General features: G+C 46.5%; 2 protein-coding genes across 2 annotated transcripts; one reads left to right on the plus strand and one right to left on the minus strand.

The window, feature by feature from the left end:
• Positions 1–3,338: 3,338 nt before the first annotated feature.
• On the minus strand, positions 3,339–10,710 carry LOC128409217 (uncharacterized). The gene is made up of 4 exons (XM_053379500.1): positions 10,604–10,710; positions 7,893–8,837; positions 5,773–6,517; positions 3,339–4,289 (listed from the first exon to the last, which is right to left on the minus strand). Exons 2-4 carry the CDS (start codon positions 8,589–8,591, stop codon positions 3,544–3,546), a joined length of 2,190 nt encoding a protein of 729 aa, XP_053235475.1. The 5' UTR covers positions 8,592–8,837; positions 10,604–10,710; the 3' UTR covers positions 3,339–3,543.
• A 2,868-nt stretch (positions 10,711–13,578) lies between these two features.
• Positions 13,579–19,255, plus strand: LOC128409295 (uncharacterized). The gene is made up of 3 exons (XM_053379645.1): positions 13,579–13,923; positions 16,161–16,277; positions 17,405–19,255. The coding sequence occupies exons 2-3, from the start codon at positions 16,260–16,262 to the stop codon at positions 18,122–18,124; spliced, it is 738 nt and encodes a 245-aa protein (XP_053235620.1). The 5' UTR covers positions 13,579–13,923; positions 16,161–16,259; the 3' UTR covers positions 18,125–19,255.
• Positions 19,256–22,656: the final 3,401 nt, after the last annotated feature.

A 22,656-nucleotide genomic window follows, 5' to 3' on the forward strand; every position in this document is an offset into this window, starting at 1 on the left:
TGTCGAGGGAGGGAGTCAGGCTGTGCCCTGGCCAAAGGCCTGGTGGAACAGCTCTGTCTTGCAGGCCCTGCGGAAAGATGTCAAGTCCCGCAGGGCCCTAGTCTCTTGTGACAGAGCGTTCCACCAGATCGGAGCCACAGCCAAAAAAGCCCTGGCTCTGGTTGAGGCCAGCCTAACTTCTCTGTGGCCTGGGACCTTCAAGATGTTTTTATTTGAAGACTGTAAGTTTCTCTGTGGGGCATACCAGGAGAGGCGGTCCCGTAGGTACGAGGGTCCTAGGCCGTATAGGGCTTTAAAGGTTAAAACCAGCACCTTAAACCTGATCCTGTACTCCACCGGGAGCCAGTGCAGCTGGTATAGCACCGGGTGAATGTGATCTCGCAGCGAGGACCCCGTAAGGAGTCTCGCTGCAGCATTCTGCACCCGCTGGAGTTTCTGGGTCAGTCTCAAGGGCAGCCCCACGTAGAGCGAGTTACAATAATCCAGTCTGGAGGTGACCGTCGCGTGGATCACAGTGGCTAGGTCAGGGCGAGAGAGGTAAGGAGCCAACTGCTTAGCTTGGCGGAGATGGAAAAATCTTATAAAATCTTATATCATCTTATTATTATAAAATCTTATATCTTATTATTATAAAATCTTATAATAATTTTGCGGCTTTTAGCTGTGTTTTATCCTACAAATTTTATAATGTACACTAAGGTTGCGGCCCTCCCTATGTCGGTGGGCTTCATCTCCCATTAGCCTCAGTCAGTATGGCCAATGGTCAGGGATGATGGGAGCTGTACTGAGGGGGTTGGACTAGATGACCCTTGGGTTCCCTTCCAGCTCTACAATTCTGTGATTCCTGCAGCATCTGAATGGCTATAGGCTCCCTATCCCTGGTATGCACCGATTGAAGGGCAATTCGATTCAGCAGCTTACTAATCTTTCTAAATCAATTAATGAAAACCTGGCTGGTTTTATGCGAGTATTATTAGTAAATGCGGCTGATTTTGTGTGTGTATCATTAGTAAATTTTCTGTTTATGCACACCAATGTAAGATTATTATGATGGTGCATAAAAAGTTTTCCAAATAAGAAATAAGATGGAAGCCTGCTATCTGGGGTTAAAAAAACAAAAACGGAAGCTGAAGTTCTCGAATCAGTCAGTGGTGGTATCTCTCAATGACTATAGACCAATAGCTCTAACATCTGTCGTTATGAAATGTTTTGAGAGATTGGTGCTAGATCATATTAAGGCTGGTCTTCCATCCACTCTAGACCCGTTCCAGTTTGCATACAGAAGAAACAGATCTACTGATGATGCTATTTCCATCGCTGTCCATACTGTACTGAGTCATCTAGAACGACAGGGAACCTACGCAAGGCTGTTGTTTGTGGACTACAGTTCTGCCTTCAATACAATTCTGCCAGACAGGTTATTTTTTAAAATGACCAACTTGGGTATACATCAGAAGATCTGTCTGTGGGTAAGGAATTTCCTGACTGATAGGCCGCAGACAGTGAGAATGGGACCTCACTATTCTTCTACTCTAGTGTTAAGCACAGGAGCCCCTCAGGGATGTGTGCTAAGTCCCTTTCTCTATTCCCTGTACACATTTGATTGCACCCCACTGTATAAGTCCAACACAATCATCAAATTTGCGGATGATACAACGGTGGTGGGGCTCATTAGTGAGAACAATGAGACTGCTTATAGGAAAGAAGTACAGGGGTTAATTCAATGGTGTAAAGAAAACAATCTTATGCTTAACACCAAAAAAACCAAAGAACTCATAATTGACTTTAGGAGAAAGAAAAGTGTATTTTTACCATTGCACATAAATGGCGAGGAGGTGGAGAGGGTTGGTAGTTTTAAATACCTGGGCATTTATATCTCTGAGGACCTCTCATGGACTGCAAATATTAATATGGTTGTGAGGAAGGTGCAGGGGAGGTTGTATTTCCTGAGAATGCTCAGGGGACTGAATCTATCTCAGCACCTACTTCTGTCCTATTATCACAGTACCATTGAGAGTGTCTTAACCTATAGTGTATTATCGTGGTATGGGAGCAGCTCTGAAACGGATAAAAAAGCTTTACAGAGAATAATTAAAATTGCCCAGAATGTTATTGGGCTCCAACTACCAACCCTGGATGAGATCTTCACGTCTCGCACTTTGAAGAAGTCACACAATATCCTGAGAGATCCCACCCATCCTGCTCACAACTTCTTTGAACTGTTGCCTTCGGGCAGAAGATATAGGACAATGAAAACACGAACCACACGCCTTCTGAATAGTTTCTATCCAAGAGCTCTGATTGCACTAAATAATGATCTTAGGGCCAGTTGCAAGAAATAGCAAGCAGGAAGTAGGAAGGAATGAGATAGGTTTTAGGTTATGTTATGCCTTTAAATAGGTTATGTTATATATTCTGGATTATGTTATGTTTTATAGATTATGTCTGAATAGGATGAGAATGTTGGAGATACGTGCAAATGTGTATGTGAACCCGGTCTTTGGGTGGGTGTTTGATTTTCGTTGTTGTGTATACTGTGTATATATGGACAATGACAATAAATTTATCTAAAGAATCTAAAGAATCTAAAGAATCTAAAGAATCACAAAAGCAGGCAGGCTGAGAATATGCTCCTATGAGAAGCAGTGATGACCACCAACTCAGATGCTTTTAAAAGAATATTGGACAAATTTGTGCAGGATAAGACTATCTGTGGCAACTAGCCCTGTCAAGAGGCAATATGTCTTTGAATACCAGTCACTGGGGATCAGAAATGGGGAGTGTTGGGCTGTTGTTCTCGGATTCTGCTCTGCAGGCACTGAGGCATTGACAAGAGTGAGCCAGCAGTAAATCACACCAAGCAAGTTGGAGTTAACTCTTTATTAGCAAAAACAGGATATGCACAGGAGTGTCCGGCCTAATGAGCAGAGCAACTGGTCTCCTCAATGAAGCAGTGGCTGAGACTGAAGGCCTCCCCATGGTTGCCTAACTCCCCTCCTCTCCAGGGCCTTTTCCGAGCAATCAGAGACTGTGCCTGTATAAAGCTAACTGCCCCTCCGTCCTCTTCATGCCTCTCCTGGTTCTGGGAGAACAAGGAGGAAGGGAACTTGTTGCAGCCAGAAGGTGAGACATCCACAACTCTTCACAAGCCAAAGTCCTCTCTCCTCCCACCCTCCTGCTTCAGCTTCTGCCTCTGATTCTGGGCTGCTCTCTGCCACACACTCTCCCCGCTCACTAAGCCCTGTTACCCCTTCAGCTTCCGACACCTCCTCTCCCCAGTCTGCTCCCTCTTCTCCCTCATTGTTGTGCCAACACCATTCCACAGGCCCTGAGTTCCCAGGCTGGCCAACCAGTATGCCGGACTGCAGAGACCCCCTCTGGCACGATCCAGCATCGTTTGCGAGGGAAGAAAGTGAGGCAGACGTGAAGGTGGAACAATGACAAACTCCACAGATTGAAACCAATAAGGAAAAGGAACGGAACAGGATGGCAGTGGGACCCATCTGGTCAGACGAGAAAGCCTGGGGGACTGCAAAGTGTCGCTCAGTCACAGTTCTTCCTCTTCTGGCTCTGCTTCGAAGTGGCGCTGGGGTGTGTGACGGGAGCTGGCAGCGAGGTGGCCGGCGAATCTCCGGGACTCGGGTTCGTTAAGAGAGGGAAAGACTCGAGGCTTGTGGAGGGAGACAGGGGGCCTGGCGCCGGGTCGGGTCCCGGAGCCAAGTCTTGTGCCCCGGCAGGAACGTGCATCCCGGGTTCATCAGGGGTGGGAGATGGCAAGGGAATCGTGCTGCTCCCGGAGGCACTGGCCCGTCTCTCCCCGGAGCTGGGAGCGGCCTGCTGGGCAGACCATGGGGGGCTGAACCCTGGAAAGAGGCTGGGAGAGGGGTATCTCGGGGTTGAAAAGGCCGTCGCAATGGCCTCCATGGCGGAGGTCTGCCTGCCCATGAGGTCGGCCAGGGTCTGGTGGGAGCGTTCGATGGCCGCGATCATGCGGTGAGTGGTAGCGCGGTCCTCCTCCCGCTCCTGCTTTTCCTGACGCCTCTCCTGCTTGTCCTCAGCACGCTCCTCCTGCCGGGTGTTTTCGAAGGCCTGCAGGTCCTGCCGGTGCAGCTGCCGCAGTGCGTCCACGAGGTCGGCATTTGCCTTGGAGGAGGGCGCCATCGCCGGGGAGGATGAGAGGTCCGCAGGCCGCCGGACGGACTCCAATCGCTGGCGCCAGTTGCGCTCCCGCCGGAAGCGCATGCACTCCACGTTGCCGGCGGTCAGTCTCCTCGGCTCCTCCACAGCGCCTGAGGAGAGACAAAAGGAAGGAGAAGGAGCGAAGGAAATGAAACACAGCCATCAGCCCTCGTCATAGAATCACGGACATTTGAGGCCTAAAGGAGAAGACGCACGCAGACACAAAACACACATCTTATCTGATGCCATTTTGGCGTAACTATCGTGGGTGATCAAACTGGGGAAACTTCAAGGTGTTGGCACTAAAATACCCAATGCAGCTCAGGACCACGTTCCTCCACAGCAGGGCTGGGCAATTATCGGTTTTCCAACATCGTAATATGTAGCCAGCTAAACTTCATGATATGGCAGTTAATAATAATAATAATAATAATAATAATAATAATAATAATAATTTTATTATTTATATCCCCTTCCATCTGACTGGGTTTCCCCAGTCACTCTGGGCAGCTCACAGAATATATCAGAACATACCAAAACATCAAACATTAAAAACTTCCCAATACTGGGCTGCCTTCAGGTATCTTCTATATCAGGGGTCAGCAATCTTTTTCAGCTGTGGGCCGGTCCACCATCCCTCAGGCCTTGTCAGGCGCCGGACTATATTTTGTAGGAAAAAATGAACGAATTCCTATGCCCCACAACTAACCCAGAGATGCATTTTAAATAAAAGGACACATTCTACTCATGTAAAAACATGGGCCGGATTGAGAAGGCGATTGGCCCGCATCTGGCCCACAGGCCTTAGGTTACCTACCCCTGTTCTGTATGTTATGTAGTTCTTTTATCTCCTTGACATTCCACAGGACAGCATTCCATGACAGATGGACAATCAGCCTCTGCTTAAAAACCTCCAAGGAAGGAGAGTCCACTGCGTCTTGTGGGAGCTCATACCTGTTTACATTCACTTGCTTTGATATAAGCTAATTGGTCTACTTTGATCCTAGGCTTGGAGCCCAGAAACGGGAGCTACCTGTAAGAGTTGGGTATTTGCCCCCTCTGCCCTCATATTGGCGAGTGAAGCGATGGGAAGTCCTGGCCAAAGTGAGGGCTCAATAAGCAATCCGCAAAGGGCTGCTCTTAACTTTTCCTTTTAACTGGTAATTTCGTGGTTTTATTCTTTTCACAAACTGCTTTTTAGGTTCGGTCGTTTTCTTTTTCACAATATAAATTTTGAGAAATAAATAAGCGAAACACACACGCTGCCTCCGACACAGGAGGGAGAACGTCAGCATCGCACCCCACAGCCATTATAACAGTGGTACCTCTGGTTAAGAACTTAATTCGTTCTGGAGGTCTGTTCTTAACCTGAAACTGTTCTTAACCTGAGGTACCACTTTAGCTACTGGGGCCTCCTGCTGCCGCTGCCGTGCGATTTCTGTTCTCATCCTGAAGCAAAGTTCTTAACCCGAGGTACTATTTCTGGGTTAGCAGAGTCTGTAACCTGAAGCGTCTCTAACCTGAGGTACTACTGTATGCCACAAAAAGACTGTGCCCAAGCCACAAAGCGCCACAGATAAAAGCACCACTCACTTGACACCTGAGGTTCAGTAGGGGTCTCTGGGGAGGGCAAGGGGACACTGCTGCCCCGCAGCGGGTCCTCTTTCCCCACGATCAGCACGTCCTCATCCTTGGACGGCTTTCGGGCCTGCCTGCCTGGTTCGACGGCCGCCCCCTGGAGCTCTTTGGGAGGGGAGGCCTGCGGCAAGGGGACGACATACTGCCGCTCATTCACAGCTGCCTCTGGGGCGGCGCTGGCCGCTTCCCTGGCGATCCTGGTGGCGGCCATGGGGTTGAGGGGCAGCCTCTTGCGCCTCTTGTCCAGCCTCTCGACCACGCCGGCCCCACACACCTTCCCGCAGACGATGCCCTTGCGGAGGCAGAGGAACTGCTCCAGCAGCTTGAAATAGGGGGCGGTCTTGGGCGCCCTCCCCGAGTGGAGGTTCCCACACTTTATCTCCTTGTAGCCGCGCTTGAGGTCTTTGGCCCGGCTGCGGCACTGCTCGGCATCCCGCTCAAAGCCCCGCTCGCGGAGGCGGTCAGCGATCCAGGCAAAGAGCTTCATGTTGCGGTACTGCTGGCCCAGGGCGATCTGGACGTCCTCCGCTTTCCAGATGTCGATGAAGGCGATGGTCTCCTTGCGGGACCAGGCGTCCCGCCGTCTCCTGGGCTCTGGGGAAGGGAGGTTCACATCTGGGGGGCTTGGGAGAGAATCCGCCAGGGAGAAAGGCTCTGCAGCCAGCTGAGAGCTCTCTGGGTTGGCCGTCATTTCCGCATGCTGGAAAGAAAAGAAAGGGGGAATGAAACTTTGGGCAAATGCGGCTCAGTGGTTGGTTTATTTTTTAAAAAACAAAACACTTGTATTTTGGCTCCCAGTACATTTCAGAACAGATTTTTTACATATATAAATATTTTTATTAGTTTTTTAACATATCGTTTCCAACATTCATATAACATAATTTCTTATCTTACACAATATTTTTGACTTCCGTCAGCTCCTCTGGTGATTTTCCATTTTTATCACTTATTCTGCATTTCCTAATTTTTCTATTACTCTTAATTATCATTAACTAATAATTTTCTTCATAGTCTTTCTTGCAATATTTCAAATAATCCTCCTTACAAAATTTCTTGCAATCCTACTACCACAATCTGTTCATTACAATTACTTTTCAAATAGTTCGTATATTTACTCCAGTCTTCTGAGAATCTCTGGTCCCGCAGGTTTCGAATCCTTCCTGTTAGTTTGTCTAGCTCTGCATAGTTCCAGAGCAGAATTCAAAGTGTTGGTGCTGACCTTTAAAGCCCTAAATACCTTTGGCCCTGCATGCCTGAAGGAAAACCTCCACTTGCCTCAGTTCTGCCTGGACACTGAGGTCCAGCTCCAAGGGCCTTCTGGCGGTTCCCGCAATGCAAGAAGCGGAGGTAACAGGGAACCTGGCAGAGGGCCTTCTCGGTAGTGGCGCCCGCCCTGTGGAATGCCCTCCCATCAGATGTCAAGGAAATAAACAACTACCTGACTTTTAGGAGACATCTGAAGGCAGCGCTGTATAGGGAAGTTTTTAATGTTTGATGTCTTACTGTGTTTTTATTTATTGTAACCCAGTCAGATGGGCATCATATAAAATGAAATGAAATAATAAAATAAAAATAATAAGGATCAGCATAAGAAAAGCTGTTTACATCAACAGAAATTAAAAAACCATACACTATTGACAGGAGCGAGCCAGTAGCAAGTAACACCAAGCAGGTTGGAATTTGCTCTTTATTAGCAAAAAGGATCAACACGGGAGTGTCAGACCTAATGAGCAAAGCTCTGACAGGTCTCGCATCCATGAAGCAGCTGTCGAGGCTGAAATCTCTCCATTTCTCCAGGGTTTTCCCCAAGCAATCTGAGATGGTGCCTACCATCCCCGTTGCCCTTTTCATGCCTCTCCTGGTTCTGGGAGACCTGATCTTAGGTAAACAGAAAGATGCTTTCGGCTAATTCATGCAGTTTGGTACCGTCTTCACTGACTCTAGGATTTCAGACCGGATTCACTCCCAGTCTGACCTGGAGATGCCTGCCTCACTGCCCCTCTCAGCCAGCCTCTCTCTCCACCTAGCTATCATCCGCCAAGCTTCTGGCGCCTTCCACGCGAGCCACCTCTCACCTTTTGCTCCTGCCTCCCAGCCTCTTGCTTCATCTGCAGGAAATCCTCCGCCAGTCCCACTGCTTGGGCACATGTTTCCGGGCTGCTCCCCGTCACCCAGCTCTGGAGTTCGGTGGGCAGGATGGTCAGGAACTGCTCCAGGATCACCTGCTCTAGGATCTGCTCCTTGGAGAAGCGCTCTGGCTTCAGCCAGTGGTGGCAAAGGTACCAGAGGTGCCCGCAGGCTTCCCGGGGACCTTCGGCCTCCTGGTAGCGGAATTCCCGGAAGCGCTGGCGGAGGGTGTCCCTGCTCGGAGCATCTCCGCCCAGGACCTCCTCCTTCGCTGCCCCGAAGGCCCTTCTTCCAGTGTCCGGGACGAGCCTGGGGGCTGCTTCCTCGCGAGCCCACCGGCATCCTTCCACAGTTCCCTTGAAAGATGCCAGAAGCTCCTTCGCGTCGTCCCAGGGGGTGGGTTCCGGCGACTGCACATTGTTGCCTCGTCTGGACGGAGGGGACCGCGCCGCCTCGGGGAATTCTTCCAGCTGGGTCTCCCAGCAGTCGGAAAGGCCCTCGTCCGGCTCCTGCTTGACCTGCTGTGATGTTGCCCAGCCAAAAAAGGCCCTTGTGGTCCTGGATGGAGTCGGGTGGGAGCCCCTGACTTTCCCTTCCAGCCCCGCCAATGGTTTGAGCCCTTCCGACTCCCGGCCCTCCATTTTCATTCCCGTCCGAACACACCGTGTGCAACGGGAGGTGTGAGGAGGCCACACTTGCCCAGTCGTCACCCCCAAACCATTTTCCTCAGGCGCTCGTGTCTCCAAAAACAATTCCCGGCCATGGGTCACTCCATTCACATTCGCATGGGCATCTCTCAGCAAAAGCTGAGGACATTGGGATGCTTAAACCAGGAGGAATCTTACACAGCAGTGGGCAATGTTCGAGGCCTGGAGGGCTAGCTTTTTCTCCCCCTGAAGAAGAAGAAAAGATAAAAATTAATCATTGCAACTACAACAGAGGGCCCATCAATTTGTGCAATGCTTCCCAAGCCTTTACCCCACACGGACCTCTTGAAAATTACTGAGGGTCTCAGGGGACCCTATCATTATTTTTTCTGCCTGCTGCAGCAATTGTAAAGCACTGCGTTAGGTGCTGTATGCTTTTTAACTGAATGCTTATTGCTTTGTTTCTTTCGTATCTTGTATTTTGCTGTATAGTATTGCGAAGAATTCTTGATCATGTGTTTTGTGTTTTTATATTGTGAACCGCCAGGAGACCTACGGGTATAGGGCGGTATACAAACTTAATAAATGATAATAATAATAATTATTACTATTTCCAAAGATTTTAGAATGTGTTTTTCACAGAAACACCATGGACCACTTGAATGAAGCTTGAGGGGCGCAGTTATCTGAATAAGTTAGCTTTGTTAGTCAATAGCAGCAGCAACAACAAATAAATATATGTAAATAAATAATAATAATAAGAGTAATACATTGCTTATTAACAGTGCTTTCTTTGTCATGGTTCTCACTAGTACGGAGCACCATCACTTTCTGTTGCTGTTGTCGCCTACGGCACCATTTGGTGATGTCACCCATGGCACTTTGATCAAAATATTACTACTGTCACTACATTATTTTTATTTTTATGGAAAAAAACACTTCTTCTTCTTCTTCTTCTTCTTCTTCTTCTTCTTCTTCTTCTTCTCATCATCGACTCAACTTCTTACCAGCCCTGCACCATAAAATCCCTGGGCTGGTTACAGCCATTTTAAAAAACCACAACATTAAAGCCAGTTTGAAACAAATCATAGTCAACTAGGAGTGTTTTGTTGCCGTTTACTTTCACAAAAGAATAAAAAATATTAACAACCCAGGATTGTTGGGTTGTCTTTATTTTTATTATGTATTTTGTGGGGCATATATATAGATAGATAGATAGATAGAGAGAGAGAGAGAGAGAGAGAGAGGGAGTGTGATTATTGTGGTGAACCGCCCAGAGATCTATGGGTATAGGGCAGTATACAAATTAATTATTAGAGTGATCAATCAATCAATCAATCTTGGGGGACCCCCACCACAATTAACTAATTTTGATACATAACTTTTATTAAATTTCCTAATTTACATTTCAAAATATTCATTTAAACAACCTTAAATCAATGACTTCCCTTCTTCCCTTTCCGTAGTTCATCCTGCATATCACTAATTATTAATTAATATTGGGGGGACACCCCCTCCCCACCCCCACCGCAAAAGAGCAGGGGAAGAAACTTCCTAGAACTGAGGGCTAAGGGCACGCGGCGGCTTCACTCACCCCTCCCGAGCATGCTCCGAAAAGGACACCCCCCCCACGCGCATGCCCGAAGGGCGCGAGCCATCTCGGGCTTCCCCCAGCCGGCAGGCGAGCGTCACGGGACGGGGACCCCACCTTCCTCCCCCACCCCCCACCAGCGGCGCCCGCTTGGTCTCCTCTGCGTCTGCGCGCGCGCGCGCGGATCTTTGCGCGGCTAGGCATGCCACGCGCGGATTATCCGCGGCGCTGCTTTTCTTTTGCAAACAAACAAACGACAACAACAGTGCAATGGGAGGGATGGGAGGGGAAATGGGGGGGGGAGGAATAAAAGGAGAGGATCGGGGCGAAGAAGGGAGGAAAGGGAGGAGGGGAGGGGAGGAAAAGAAAGTGGCCTCACTCCCCCCCCCCAATAAGATCCCCCCGGCCCTGTCTGGCTCACCCCTCCTGCAGCCCAGCCCAGATGCCAAACTTCACTCCTGCGGCTCCTGGGAAATCCGGACTCCAGTTTCCCACGCACGAGGGGAAGGAGGGAGGGAGCAAAGCAGGAAGGGGACGGATTAGCCCCTGACATCAGGAGGCTTGGCCTCACATGCCACCCACACCGGCCTGTCTAGGAATCCGGAGTGAGCCCTCGTTTAAACGCTGGCCGATTTGGAGCAGATCTCTCCATCCATCCATCTATTGCAGGGGGGGTGGGGGGGTAGTGGAAACTTTATTTCTCTCTCTTTCTCTCTCTCTCTCTGCCTTCCTTATATCTCAGGTCCCTTTCTGCCCATCATTATACCTCCATGCTGGGAAAGGAAGGTTGAGCTGCACCGGGTGGATTTCTGCCTGCCAGTTTAGTTCAATCAAAGGCGCAGCAAGAGGCCTGCCCGCTTTTAAAAGGGCACTAACTTACATCCCACCCAGTGGCCTCTCCAGGAATCTGGAGTAAACCCTTATTTAACTGCAGGCAGTTTTGAAACGGGGTTTTTCGTTTTTTTTAGGGGGTGTCACACTCCCCCTTCTCTGCCCTTCTTGTGCTTTTAATAGGTAGTGGCTGTTTCTTCCCATCTTGGCACCTCCGTGCAAGGGGAGGGACGGGAGCTGCATTGGATGGATTTCTGCCTGCCGTTCAGTTAAATTAAGGGTGCATATCCATCTTTAAAAGAGGGGAGATATTTGCTCTGTCTTACACCCCACTGACTGGTTTCTCTAGGAATACAGAGGAAGCCCTTTTTCTGTAGCTCATCTAAACGCAAAGAAGTCCAGATCTGGGATCTGGTTTCCACGGCCTCGTTCTCTCTACCTCCTAGGCGGAAAGATCCAACAGTGGCAGTTTCTCCCCATCACTTCACCTCCTTGCTGCACCTGGTGGGTTTCTGCCTGCTACAAGCTGGTAATGTTGTAGCGGGGCGCAGCCATTTTTATTTAGGGAATGGTAATACTATTTCTTTATTATCTGAGATTGTTAATGACAGGGCTGCCGCCTCTTTAATAGGTGTGTGACAGTAGGAAACTCCACAGGTGAAGTTTTGCTCCAGATGGATTTCTGCCTGCGACATAGCCGTTAAAGGCATGAGAAATACTTTGCCTTAAAAGAGAGAGGAGGCGGTGATCCTAGGTTTTAATCGTCTAGGATTGCGCTTTATTTATTTTCTGGCAGGGCGGCTACATTTTTAATCCTACCACTACAGGAGGAAATCCAGAAGGTGAAGCTCTCCTGTTGCTTTGTACAAAGAAAATTGGACACAGAGAAAAATGTTTTCTCATAATACTTTCGGAACATAAGAAGAGCCCTGATGGAATATGCTGCCCCAAATGTAGGGCACCGTCTGAGATGGGCTTTGAAAGAGGATTTGACAATATTTTTGAGCAGAGATGTTTCAGAGATGTGCTAGGGCAGGCCTAGGCGATTGGTTCTGTGAAACCAAGGAAGACTCGTGCAAATTTCCTTTTTAATATGTTATGAGCCACCCCAAACATTTTTTTACAATGGAAGGGTGGGATATATATATATGTTGTTGTTGTTGTTTAGTCGTTTAGTCGTGTCCGACTCTTCGTGACCTCTTAAATATATAATGCAAACTTCTTAAAACAATGTGGCTTACTGTGGTAAGAGATCACTTACAGTATAATAATAATAATAATAATAATAATAATAAATTTATTATTTGTACTCCGTCCATCTTGCTGGGTTTCCCCAGCCACTCTGGGCGGCTTCTAACAAGGATTAAAAATACATCAAAATGCAGGTGTCTCTCGTTTTTATGAACTTGTGCTCACTGATGAAGTGTTCTGTGAAACGCTGAAAGCTGGCATACTCCAAAACTTGTTTAAAAATCTGGGAGAGAGAGGAGATCCCAGCAGACTTTAGGGATGCCAAAATTATCAATCTCTTAAAAAAAAAAAATGGTGACAGAACGGATTACGGAAACTATCGGGGCTTCTCTTTATTAGCTGCAGGTGGCAAAATTCTTGCAAGGAACTTAGCCTGGCTCGATCAACTAACTGAGGACTTTGGGTTGGTGAGAAAGGAACCTGTCAGTCTGATGGAGGGCAACCAGAGTTGCCTAAAGCTGTCCCAGAGTGAGAAATTCCACGCAAGGACAAAGTGCATTGGGGTGTAGATGTACCACTTTGTGCAAGAGGGACGTGTGGAACGGTCTTATTGCCATACCGAGGAGATGACTGCAGTTCCAGAACCTACGTGTCAAGCTTGGACTCTAGGTGTGAAATATACTCGGAGTCGAGTGTGGATTTCATGTTCTTTATTCAGCTCATAGTAGTGAGGAATGGAATGTTTTCCCAAACTGTCTGCTTTATATACATTATTTACACAATGGGCCCCACGTGATCGGCTAATTCTGGGATTCTGCTGTAGGCCAATCAGGTTGCGGATTCACTTTCATCTGGAGTTGGATTGGGTGGCTCCTGCGGACCAATCAGACTGCTGCATTCTGGATCCTATTGTTTTAGTACCAATCAGACTGCTGCATTCTGAGTCCTATTGTTCTAGGACCAACCAGACTGCTGCATTCTGGATCCTATTGTTCTAGGACCAAACAGACTGCTGCATTCTGGATCCTATTGTTCTAGTACCAATCAGACTGCTGCATTCTGAGTCCTATTGTTCTAGGACCAACCAGACTGCTGCATTCTGGATCCTATTGTTCTAGGACCAATCAGACTGCTGCATTCTGGATCCTATTGTTCTAGGACCAATCAGACTGCTGCATTCTGGATCCTATTGTTCTAGGACCAACCAGACTGCTGCATTCTGGATCCTATTGTTCTAGGACCAACCAGACTGCTGCATTCTGAGTCCTATTGTTCCAGGACCAATCAGACTGCTGCATTCTGAATCCTATTGTTCTAGGACCAATCAGACTGCTGCAATTTGGATCCTATTCAACTCTGTACATAACAGGGTGGTTGAATAAAAATTGTGTATATAAGTGTATGTTGTATTGCCTGAGAAAGGGGCATGTGGGCTGTATCATCACTGAAGCAGTCAAGTACAACAAGTTCCTGTTGCCTAGAGTGGACCCACAGGGGAATGTGGCTCCAGAAAAGGGAGGACTTCCTGCCATACCTGTTTTGGAGCCCCCTCCCCTGGTGTGTGACCAGGTAGGTGGGCGTGGCCCTAGCAGACCCTTTAAAAGGCCTGAGCACATGGCCATCTCCCCTTTCTCCTTGAGGACTTCTCCCTTGGACCTCCTCTTCTGGCTCTTCTCCAGCAGCACATGGTTTATCCTTACAGAGGGTAGAAGCCACAAGGTAAGCAAACTTTACTCTTAAAGAAGACTACTGTGGTGTTGTTACTATTATTTTAAGAGGGAAATACTAAGGGGAAACTTACCAGGAACAAGCAAGACTGGATTGCTTAATTTAAAGGATTCAATAATCACCAACTTGCAAGGGAATGTGTTCTGATGGCTTTCTCACTAGCGTGAGTGTGGAGGGGTAATATTTAATCAATACCTCCTCTCCTACCTTCCTCAACAACCCCACAGATTCTGGGTTCTCTGTGTCCAGTAATTGGTCTTTCTAGAACTATCTGATTTAGCCACTGTGGAAAACAGAATGCCCATGGTCAAGCTAACATATAATAATAATAATAATAATAATAATAATAATAATAATAATAAATTTTATTTATATCCCGCCCTCCCCAGCCGAAGCCGGGCTCAGGGCGGCTAACAACAATAAAACAATACAAAAGTACAACACAAACAACACTCTAAAATCATTCATTATAAAATTAATTAATTTTAATATTAATTAATATTATCAGGGTCAAAAATATTTTTTTAAGGAAACCACAAAAGTTGATGTTATTATGTTGACAGTATGTGAAACCGAACCACAACTTTTGGAAAAACAAAACAAGAAAGCTATTAAATCCAAGTGCAAGAGGGAGAAAGAGGATCTTTTTCTGCTGTTTAATTTCTCTTTTCGGATCAATCTTCCTCCCTGGCAAAGTTTGTTTTTCTGTGAACTCCAATTCCCACATAAACACCTGGCCCCCTTTAGCTGAGCAAATACCCAAGTGGGAGAGTGAAGGGGCTTGAGATGAAGAAGGAAAGTCTGTGAATTCACCACTGTCGAAGGGGTGGGCTAGAGCCTATTATTATTATTATTATTATTATTATTATTATTATTATTATTATTTATATACCGCTGTTATAAGAAAAAACCTGCTCCTATTCCCTTTGGGGTATCCAAGAGCCCATATAGAGTCCTTTATTAAACTGTTGCAACAGGGTCCCCACTCTCCACACGCAGGAGGGAGGAGGAACCCAGAACAGAGGTGCACAAGCCCTTACATAGAAGTTTGAAATTGCCCACCCTGTAGCCCAATTTTGTTGTTTAGTCGTTTAGTCTGTCCTCCACTGCCTCCCGCAGTTTGGTCAAACTCATGCTGGTAACCTCGAAAACACTATCCAACCATCTCGTCCTCTGTCGCCCCCTTCTCCTTGTGCCCTCCATCTTTCCCAACATCAGGGTCTTCTCCAGGGAGTCTTCTCTTCTCATGAGGTGGCCAAAGTACTGGAGCCTCAGCTTCACAATCTGTCCTTCCAGTGAGCACTCAGGGCTGATTTCCTTCAGAATGGAGAGGTTTGATCTTCTTGCAGTCCATGGGACTCTCAAGAGTCTTCTCCAGCACCATAATTCGAAAGCATCAATTCACAGAAGGAGGCAGAAATCCTGCCTGCTAAGATACTCAGTGGTCACTGATTGCATTAGCTGGGCAGCCTGGCCATTCTTTTGTAATGGTAAATACTTTAATTCCTAAATCCAGGTCACAGGCTCACCCTATTCATACACAAATATGCCCTTAAGACTGGATTTGCAAGCAAAGAGACAATGGGAAGGTTTTCCCATTTCCTTTCTCCTTGCAGAGAAATATTTGAGGTCAATTTGGGAGAGTCAAAATGGCTTCAGGATTACTCTCCTGTACTATTTCAGACACGTGGTTTATATACTTATGTAAGTGTTTGCCTTGTACATTTCTGAACGTTTATTTTATATTTGGAACCTTAGAATTCTTCTTATACCACCCTATACCTGGAGGTCTCAGGGTGGTTCACAGTACAAAATCAAAATATAAAACCACAAAACATATAATCAAAATAAAAACAACAACCCAATAACCCCCCCAACCACATTTTAAAAGGGGATAGGATGAAGTAGGACTTACTCATGAGTAAACAAGCAAAGGCTTCTGCTGTTCCACACTGTTCTCGGTGTTTTCCTCTGCTTTTAGTGTTTATTACTGCTGTCTACAATGCAGTTAATATTTGTATATTTTATTTAACCTGTTTTATTAGTTGTTGTCGGCCTTTGCCAGACAGCCCTTAAAAATTAATTCTATCAAATGAAGATATAATTAATCCCACCAGGTAATAAAATGCATTGAACCAACAAAACACATGACATTTGTGGATTTTCTAATATTAACAATTGCAACTGCTTTGCACTCTTTAGACATCTCTTGTTATTTTTTCACACAGGTAGTTTCCTGCCCTCCAGAGTGAAGGCGGTGTTTCCAGAGTGACATCAGGATCTTGGCCAATCAGCCTCTTCGGACGCCGAAAGTTCCCTTCTCTAGGATGGCACATCTGGGAATGGTAACATTGGCTGGTTTCCTTTTAATTTTTTTAGTTGGTGGTTAAGATAGAGAGGGTCAGAATCACTCAGTAAACCGTGGGCCCGGATCTGAGCTTTCCATTTGCGCACGTCCTGAGTCCATTTTAATGGTTTCGATTCTCTCCCCTGGATTTATAGCTAATCCAGAAAGCTTGCAGGCTGGAATTGGGACAGGAACGGCAGGAAAGCCCAGATTTAAAAGCTGCTGCATGACTATTGCTCCAGCCTTTTAAGAAACAAATAAATCGGGGCATGACATAGGAGCGTGGCTGTTATGAGCAACTTTATCCAACGGGGGAGGGCGAAAGATTTAAAATACATACACACATGTATATAAGTCCCGTTATCTCCTGCTTGGACTACTGCAATGCGCTCTATGTGGGGCTACCTTTGAAAGTGACCCGGAAACTACAACTAATCCAAAATGTGGCAGCTAGACTGGTGACTGGGAGTGGCCACCGAGAGAAATATCAGGAGGAATGGAGGAAATTTAAAGACTACTTAGCTAAATATGTTAAGATAATTTAAATTGGAAAGCTTGCAAATACCAGATAGGCTTAGGATTTAAATATGTAATGTGATGAATTAGTATGTTTAAATGCAGAATTGTTTAGAAAGAGAGAGGTTAAGTGATTAAGTTAATTTTAAGGGAATATTGGTTTTGCAAAATCATTAAAGATATATATATATATATAGAAATTCAACCAGAGGGATACGAGGAAGTCACTTAACAATGATATTAAGATTGGTTTAAATAAGGTAATGATTTATGTTTGTTTGTTTAACATTTTTTTTGGAAAATCAATAAAAAAGTTTGGGGGGGGGAAATAAAACCCTAAGTGGCCTCGGCCCTGCATTGCAGAAGGTTGCAGGTTCAGTCCAGACAGTACTAAACTAAGTGGCCAAGATTCCAATTCCCTTGTGTAGGTGAGGATCATGAAGGAAATATTATATTGTGAGCTATTTTCATAAAACAATAACGCTGGGAGTGTCAGAAATGCAGGATACGTATGCGGCACTCAAAAGTACCCTCTGAAGGTGGAGCTGCTTATCTGTATTTCCTCTTTCTCAAGATTCATTATTTCAATCAATCTACTTTCCTAAACAGGCAAAGAGAAAGTGGCAGCCAGAAGATGAAGCCAAAGACGCCTGTGCCTCTGAAGAAAGTTGCAAGAAGACCACCTGGGCCACAGCCAGGATGACGATGCCTGATACTTGCAAGGAGCAAGACCTGTGCATTTTCTATGGGGAACCCATCAGGCAAAAGCCCATCTTCCACAAGAGAACGAAGGGTCAGCAAAAAGCCCACCCAGTCGAGGAGGAGGAGGAGAAGGAACCCCTTCCTCATGGAGGAAGTTGCAGATCCCCCTGGGATATCCCAGTGCAGACAATTCCTGATGCTGCTAAGGAGCAGGATGTGTGCATTGTGGGTGAGGAAAACATCTGGCAGTTCCCCAAAACTGGCGAGAGAATGGCGTGTTTGCAGAAATTCAGCTCAGGGGAGGGTCCAGTTTACAGCAAAGGAGACTCCAGTGTCCCCAGTGAACCTCCAGCCCAGACCATTGTTGCTGCCACAGCCAGGATGACGATGCCTGATACTTGCAAGGAGCAAGACCTGTGCATTGTCTATGGGGAACCCATCAGGCAAAAGCCCATCATCCACAAGAGAACGAAGGGTCAGCAGGAAGCCCACCCAGTTGATGAGGAGGAGGAACCCCTTCCTCATGGAGGAAGTTGCAGATCCCCCTGGGATATCCCAGTGCAGACAATTCCTGTTGCTGCTAAGGAGCAGGATGTGTGCATTGTGGGTGAGGAAAACATCTGGTAGAACCCCAACATCTGCAAGAGAAAGGTGTGTTTGCAGGAAGCCCACTCAGTGGAGGGTCCCGTTCACAGCAAACTAGACTCCAGGGCCCCAGTGAACCTCCAGCTCAGACTGTTGTTGATGCTGCTAAGGGACAAGACATCTGAATTGTATATGAGCAAAGTGTTCTACAAAAGCCCACTGTCCATATCAGAACTGGGTATCCTGAGGAAGAGAAGGATATAGATATGCCTATTCCTGGCAAAGGAGATTGGAAAGCCACATTGCAGCCCACTGTTGGTGCCCCCAAGGAACAAGACATCTGTGTTGTTTATGGCAAGATGGTTAGTCAGAAGCGCATCATTCAAGGAAGAGCCTGCATTGAATCACAGTCTCCATCTCCCACCCCTGTGGGAACAGGAACTGACTAATAAGGAGGACCTTCTATTTACATCAATGTGTTATTTGATTGATTGATTGATTGATTGACTGGTTGCATTTATATCTCTTCTCCCAGGAGGTGCACATGGAATTCTCGCAAGAACCCTGCAAGGTAGACTAGGCTGAGAGGCAATGCCTGGCCCCAGGTTCTCCAGGGAACTTCTGGGCTGAGTGGGGATTCGAACCCTGGTTTCCCAGGTCCTAATCCAATACTCCATCCTCTACACCACATTTATTTTATGAGCTGTCTGGAGTGCAGCGGGCTGGCAATGTCATTGTCTCAATTCTCCACAAGAAAAGCAAGAATGAAAAGGATAACGATTTCATACAGCTATTTCTGTATAAATTAGTCTAAAATCCCTAAGATCAGCAACACGTTTCCGCACATTTTTCCCACCTGCTCAAATTTATCTGTTTCTCTCTGCATGCATTATTTAATGAGCAATGAAGTCTCAGCTGTTAAGGAAGCTTTCCCCACAACCCGGGTACTTGATAGGCCTCTCCTCTGTGTGGATTCTCTTGTGTGCTGTGAGGCAGGTCCGTCCCTGGAAGGTTTTCGCAAACACCAAATTCTTGTACGGCCTTTCTCCGGTGTGGACTCTCTGATGTGTGATAAGTTGAACCCAGATCCTCTTGGGGTGTTAATGCTGTGAGCCCCTCCACTGTAAGCTCAGGTTTCATGTATGTGCGAATAAACCATATATCTTAAAAGACGCCACAGACTGTCCCTCATTCCAAAGGAAAGCGAAGCCTAGATAAGCACCAGGAACCCCTGGAATCCTTTAAAAAAAATTTATTCATTTTTCTTTTTCATTCATTATACATCTTGTATTCATAACATTTACTATGCATTCCTTCCTCCCTCCCCTCCTAGGCTTCCCCCAACTTCCGCTTCTGGTTTGTTTCTTCTTTCACCAACTTTGCTGCCTCCTAAAAGAAAAAACTACCGTATTTTTCGCTCGATAACACGCACCTGACCATAACACGCACATAGTTTTTAGAGGAGGAAAACAAGAAAAAAAAATTCTGAATGAAACAGTGGATGTATCATTTTTGTGCTTCATGCTGCGGCCACAGACATGTGATTTGATGGTGAGTTTGGGGTAGCCCAATGCTTAGATCCTGAGGATCCATGTGGATCCATGCTTTGTAACCACGTTTTTGCACCATTGCAGCCCCAGGCAACAGTGGGTGCGTGATTTTTTTGGTGCAGGCTGTAGCCATGGACATGCTATGTGATCTGATGGTGAATTTGGGGTGACCCAATGCAAAGATCCTGAGGATCCATGTGGATCCATGCTTTGTAACCACGTTTTTGTACCATTGCAGCCCCAGGCAACAGTGGGTGCTTGATTTTTTTGGTGCAGGCTGTAGCCATGGACATGCTATGTGATCTGATGGTGAATTTGGGGTGACCCAATGCAAAGATCCTGAGGATCCATGTGGATCCGTGCTTTGTAACCATGTTTTTGCACCATTGCAGCCCTGTTTTTGCATCAGATCATTGCTATGTGATCTGATGGTGAATTTGGGGTGACTCAATGCAAAGATCCTGAGGATCCATGTGGATCCGTGATTGGAACCACGTTTTAAGTAGGGAGGGAAGGAAAAACATAGAAGCGACAAGGAGAGGGGTGTGCAGAGAAGCAGCTGGCTAAGAATGCAGGAGAGGGGTTTTACCGGAGGGAGGAAAGGAAGGCAAAAGTCCCCCCCCCCCCCACAAGCCAGCCAGCTCTCTCTCTCCCCCCCCCCCCAACCTGCATGTTGCCTTCGAGTCCCAGACGCACGGAGAGGAATTAGAAGGACGCTCTGCTGCTTTCCACTCTGCTTGCCTGGAGGGGAGGGGTTTTCTCTGCTCTTTGTTCCGTTTGAGCAAACACAGTAAGGAAACAGAAGCGGGTGGGCAGTAAGACCCTGAGGCAGAGCTTCCTCCTTTCAAGGCTTCCCTTCTCCGGATTTTTGCCTTCACTCGCGCTTGTCAGCTCCAGGGACCACACATTCGCTCAATAACACGCACAGACATTTCCCCTTACTTTTTAGGAGAAAAAATCTGCGTGTAATAGAGGGAAAAATACGGTAATAATATATTTATACAATAACACCAAAACTAAAAACATAAAAATAACAATGAATACACCATATTATTTCTCTATCTTCTACACATTTTCTAATGCTAACGATGTGAATATTTATTTAAATCCTGCCATCAGGTCTATAGACTTTTTTGTTTCTGCAAATATAATATAAATGGTTCCCATTCTTTTTCAAAGTCGCTGTTGTCTTTTTCTCTTAGTCTGTCTGTCTCATTTTTGCCAGTTCTGCGTAGTTCATCAACTTCTCTTGCCATTGTTCTTTAGTTGGTATTTCTCCAGTCTTCTAATTTTGTGCGATCAACATTCTTGCTGCTGTAGTGGCATACATAAACAAAGTCCTTTTTTCTTTCGGTATGTCTTGGCCTAAGGAACCCCTGGAATCTTGCATTGCTCAGAGGTGTGGGGCGTGCGTGCGACAATACTGCCTTCGAAGAGGCATTCCTCTTTCTCTCACGCACATTAACACCCTAGAACAGGCATGTTCCCCTCTTACACACGCACATCTTAAAAGAGGCAGTCTCCCTCGTATGCACATCCAGAGGAAGGTATCCCCTCTCTTTTCTCTCTCACACGCAAGAGAGAGGAGATAATGCCTCTTTCACAAAGAAGGGAATGCCTCTCTTCACATACGATAATCTTTATTGTCATTGTCCCATACAGAACAACGAAATTGAAAAAATCTACATCAGACATTCAAAAACCAACAAGCCTGGTTAACTCCCTAAAAACTCTGATACCCCATAATACAATATACTCCCACAGAGACTACATTACACTGCGTTTAAAACCAAAAACCAAAATCGCATTTGGATAAAAACTGTTTCTCAGGTGGCTATTCCTAGTCTTTATAAACCTGTACCTTCTTCCAGGGGGATGCGGGTGGTGCTGTGGGTTAAACTATAGAGCCTAGGACTTGCCAATCAGAAGGTCAGCGGTTTGAATTCCCACGAGGGGGTGAGCTCCCATTGCTCGGTCCCAGCTCCTGCCAAACCAGCAGTTTGAAAGCTCGTCAAAGTGCAAGTAGATCAATAGGTGGGAAGGTAAACGGCGTTTCCGTGCGCTGCTCTGGTTCACCAGAAGTGGCTTAGTCATGCTGGCCACATGACCAGGAAGCTGTCTGCGGACAAACGCCGGCTCCCTGGCCTATAGAGCGAGATGAGCGCGCATCCCCAGAGTCGGTCACAACTGGACCTAATGGTCAGGGGTCCCTTTACCTTTACCTTCTTCCAAAAGGCAGAAGCTGAAAGAGATCATTTATGGGGTGCACACTATCCTTCGCTATCTAACTGAACGACTGCAATTAATCATAAAACCCACTGACAAATACCCCTTTCTCTTGGTTCATGTGGGAACCAATGACACTGCAAGCAATAGCCTCCAGAAGATCAAAAGAGACTACGAGGCTCTGGGCAGGAAATTGAAGCAATTAAATGCACAAATTGTCATCTCATCTGTCCTCCCAGTTGAACGACGTGGCCCAGGGAAAGAGGGGAAAATAGTGGAAGTGAACAGCTGGCTTCGCAAATGGTGTAAACAGGAACGGTTTGGATTCTTAGATCACGGAATGCAGTTTCTTGAAGATGGACTTCTGGCAAGCGATGGGCTGCACCTCACAACGGTTGGGAGGAATGTTTTTGCCAAAAATCTCAGAAACCTCATCAGGAGGGCTTTAAACTGACTAATGTGGGGGAGGGAGACAGTGCTCCTGAAGGTAGGAGTCTATCAATTGATGAAGATGATCACCCAAATGTCATAGACCAAATGGAGCAAACAGCACGCAGACCTAGTGGTGGGAGGAAAAAATCCTTAAATAAGAGACACGGGGGAATGATTAATGGACTTCAATGTCTGTACACTAATGCGCAAAGCATGGGAAACAAACAAGATGAGCTTGAGCTCTTGGTACAGCAAACTAAATATGACATAATAGGCATCACTGAAACCTGGTGGGATAAGTCCCACGATTGGAATGTAATAATGGAGGGATACAATCTATTTCAGAGAAACAGACCAGACAAGAAA

The sequence above is a fragment of the Podarcis raffonei genome, chromosome 2 (genome assembly GCF_027172205.1).
Source record: "Podarcis raffonei isolate rPodRaf1 chromosome 2, rPodRaf1.pri, whole genome shotgun sequence".
Taxonomy (NCBI): Eukaryota; Metazoa; Chordata; class Lepidosauria; order Squamata; family Lacertidae; genus Podarcis; species Podarcis raffonei.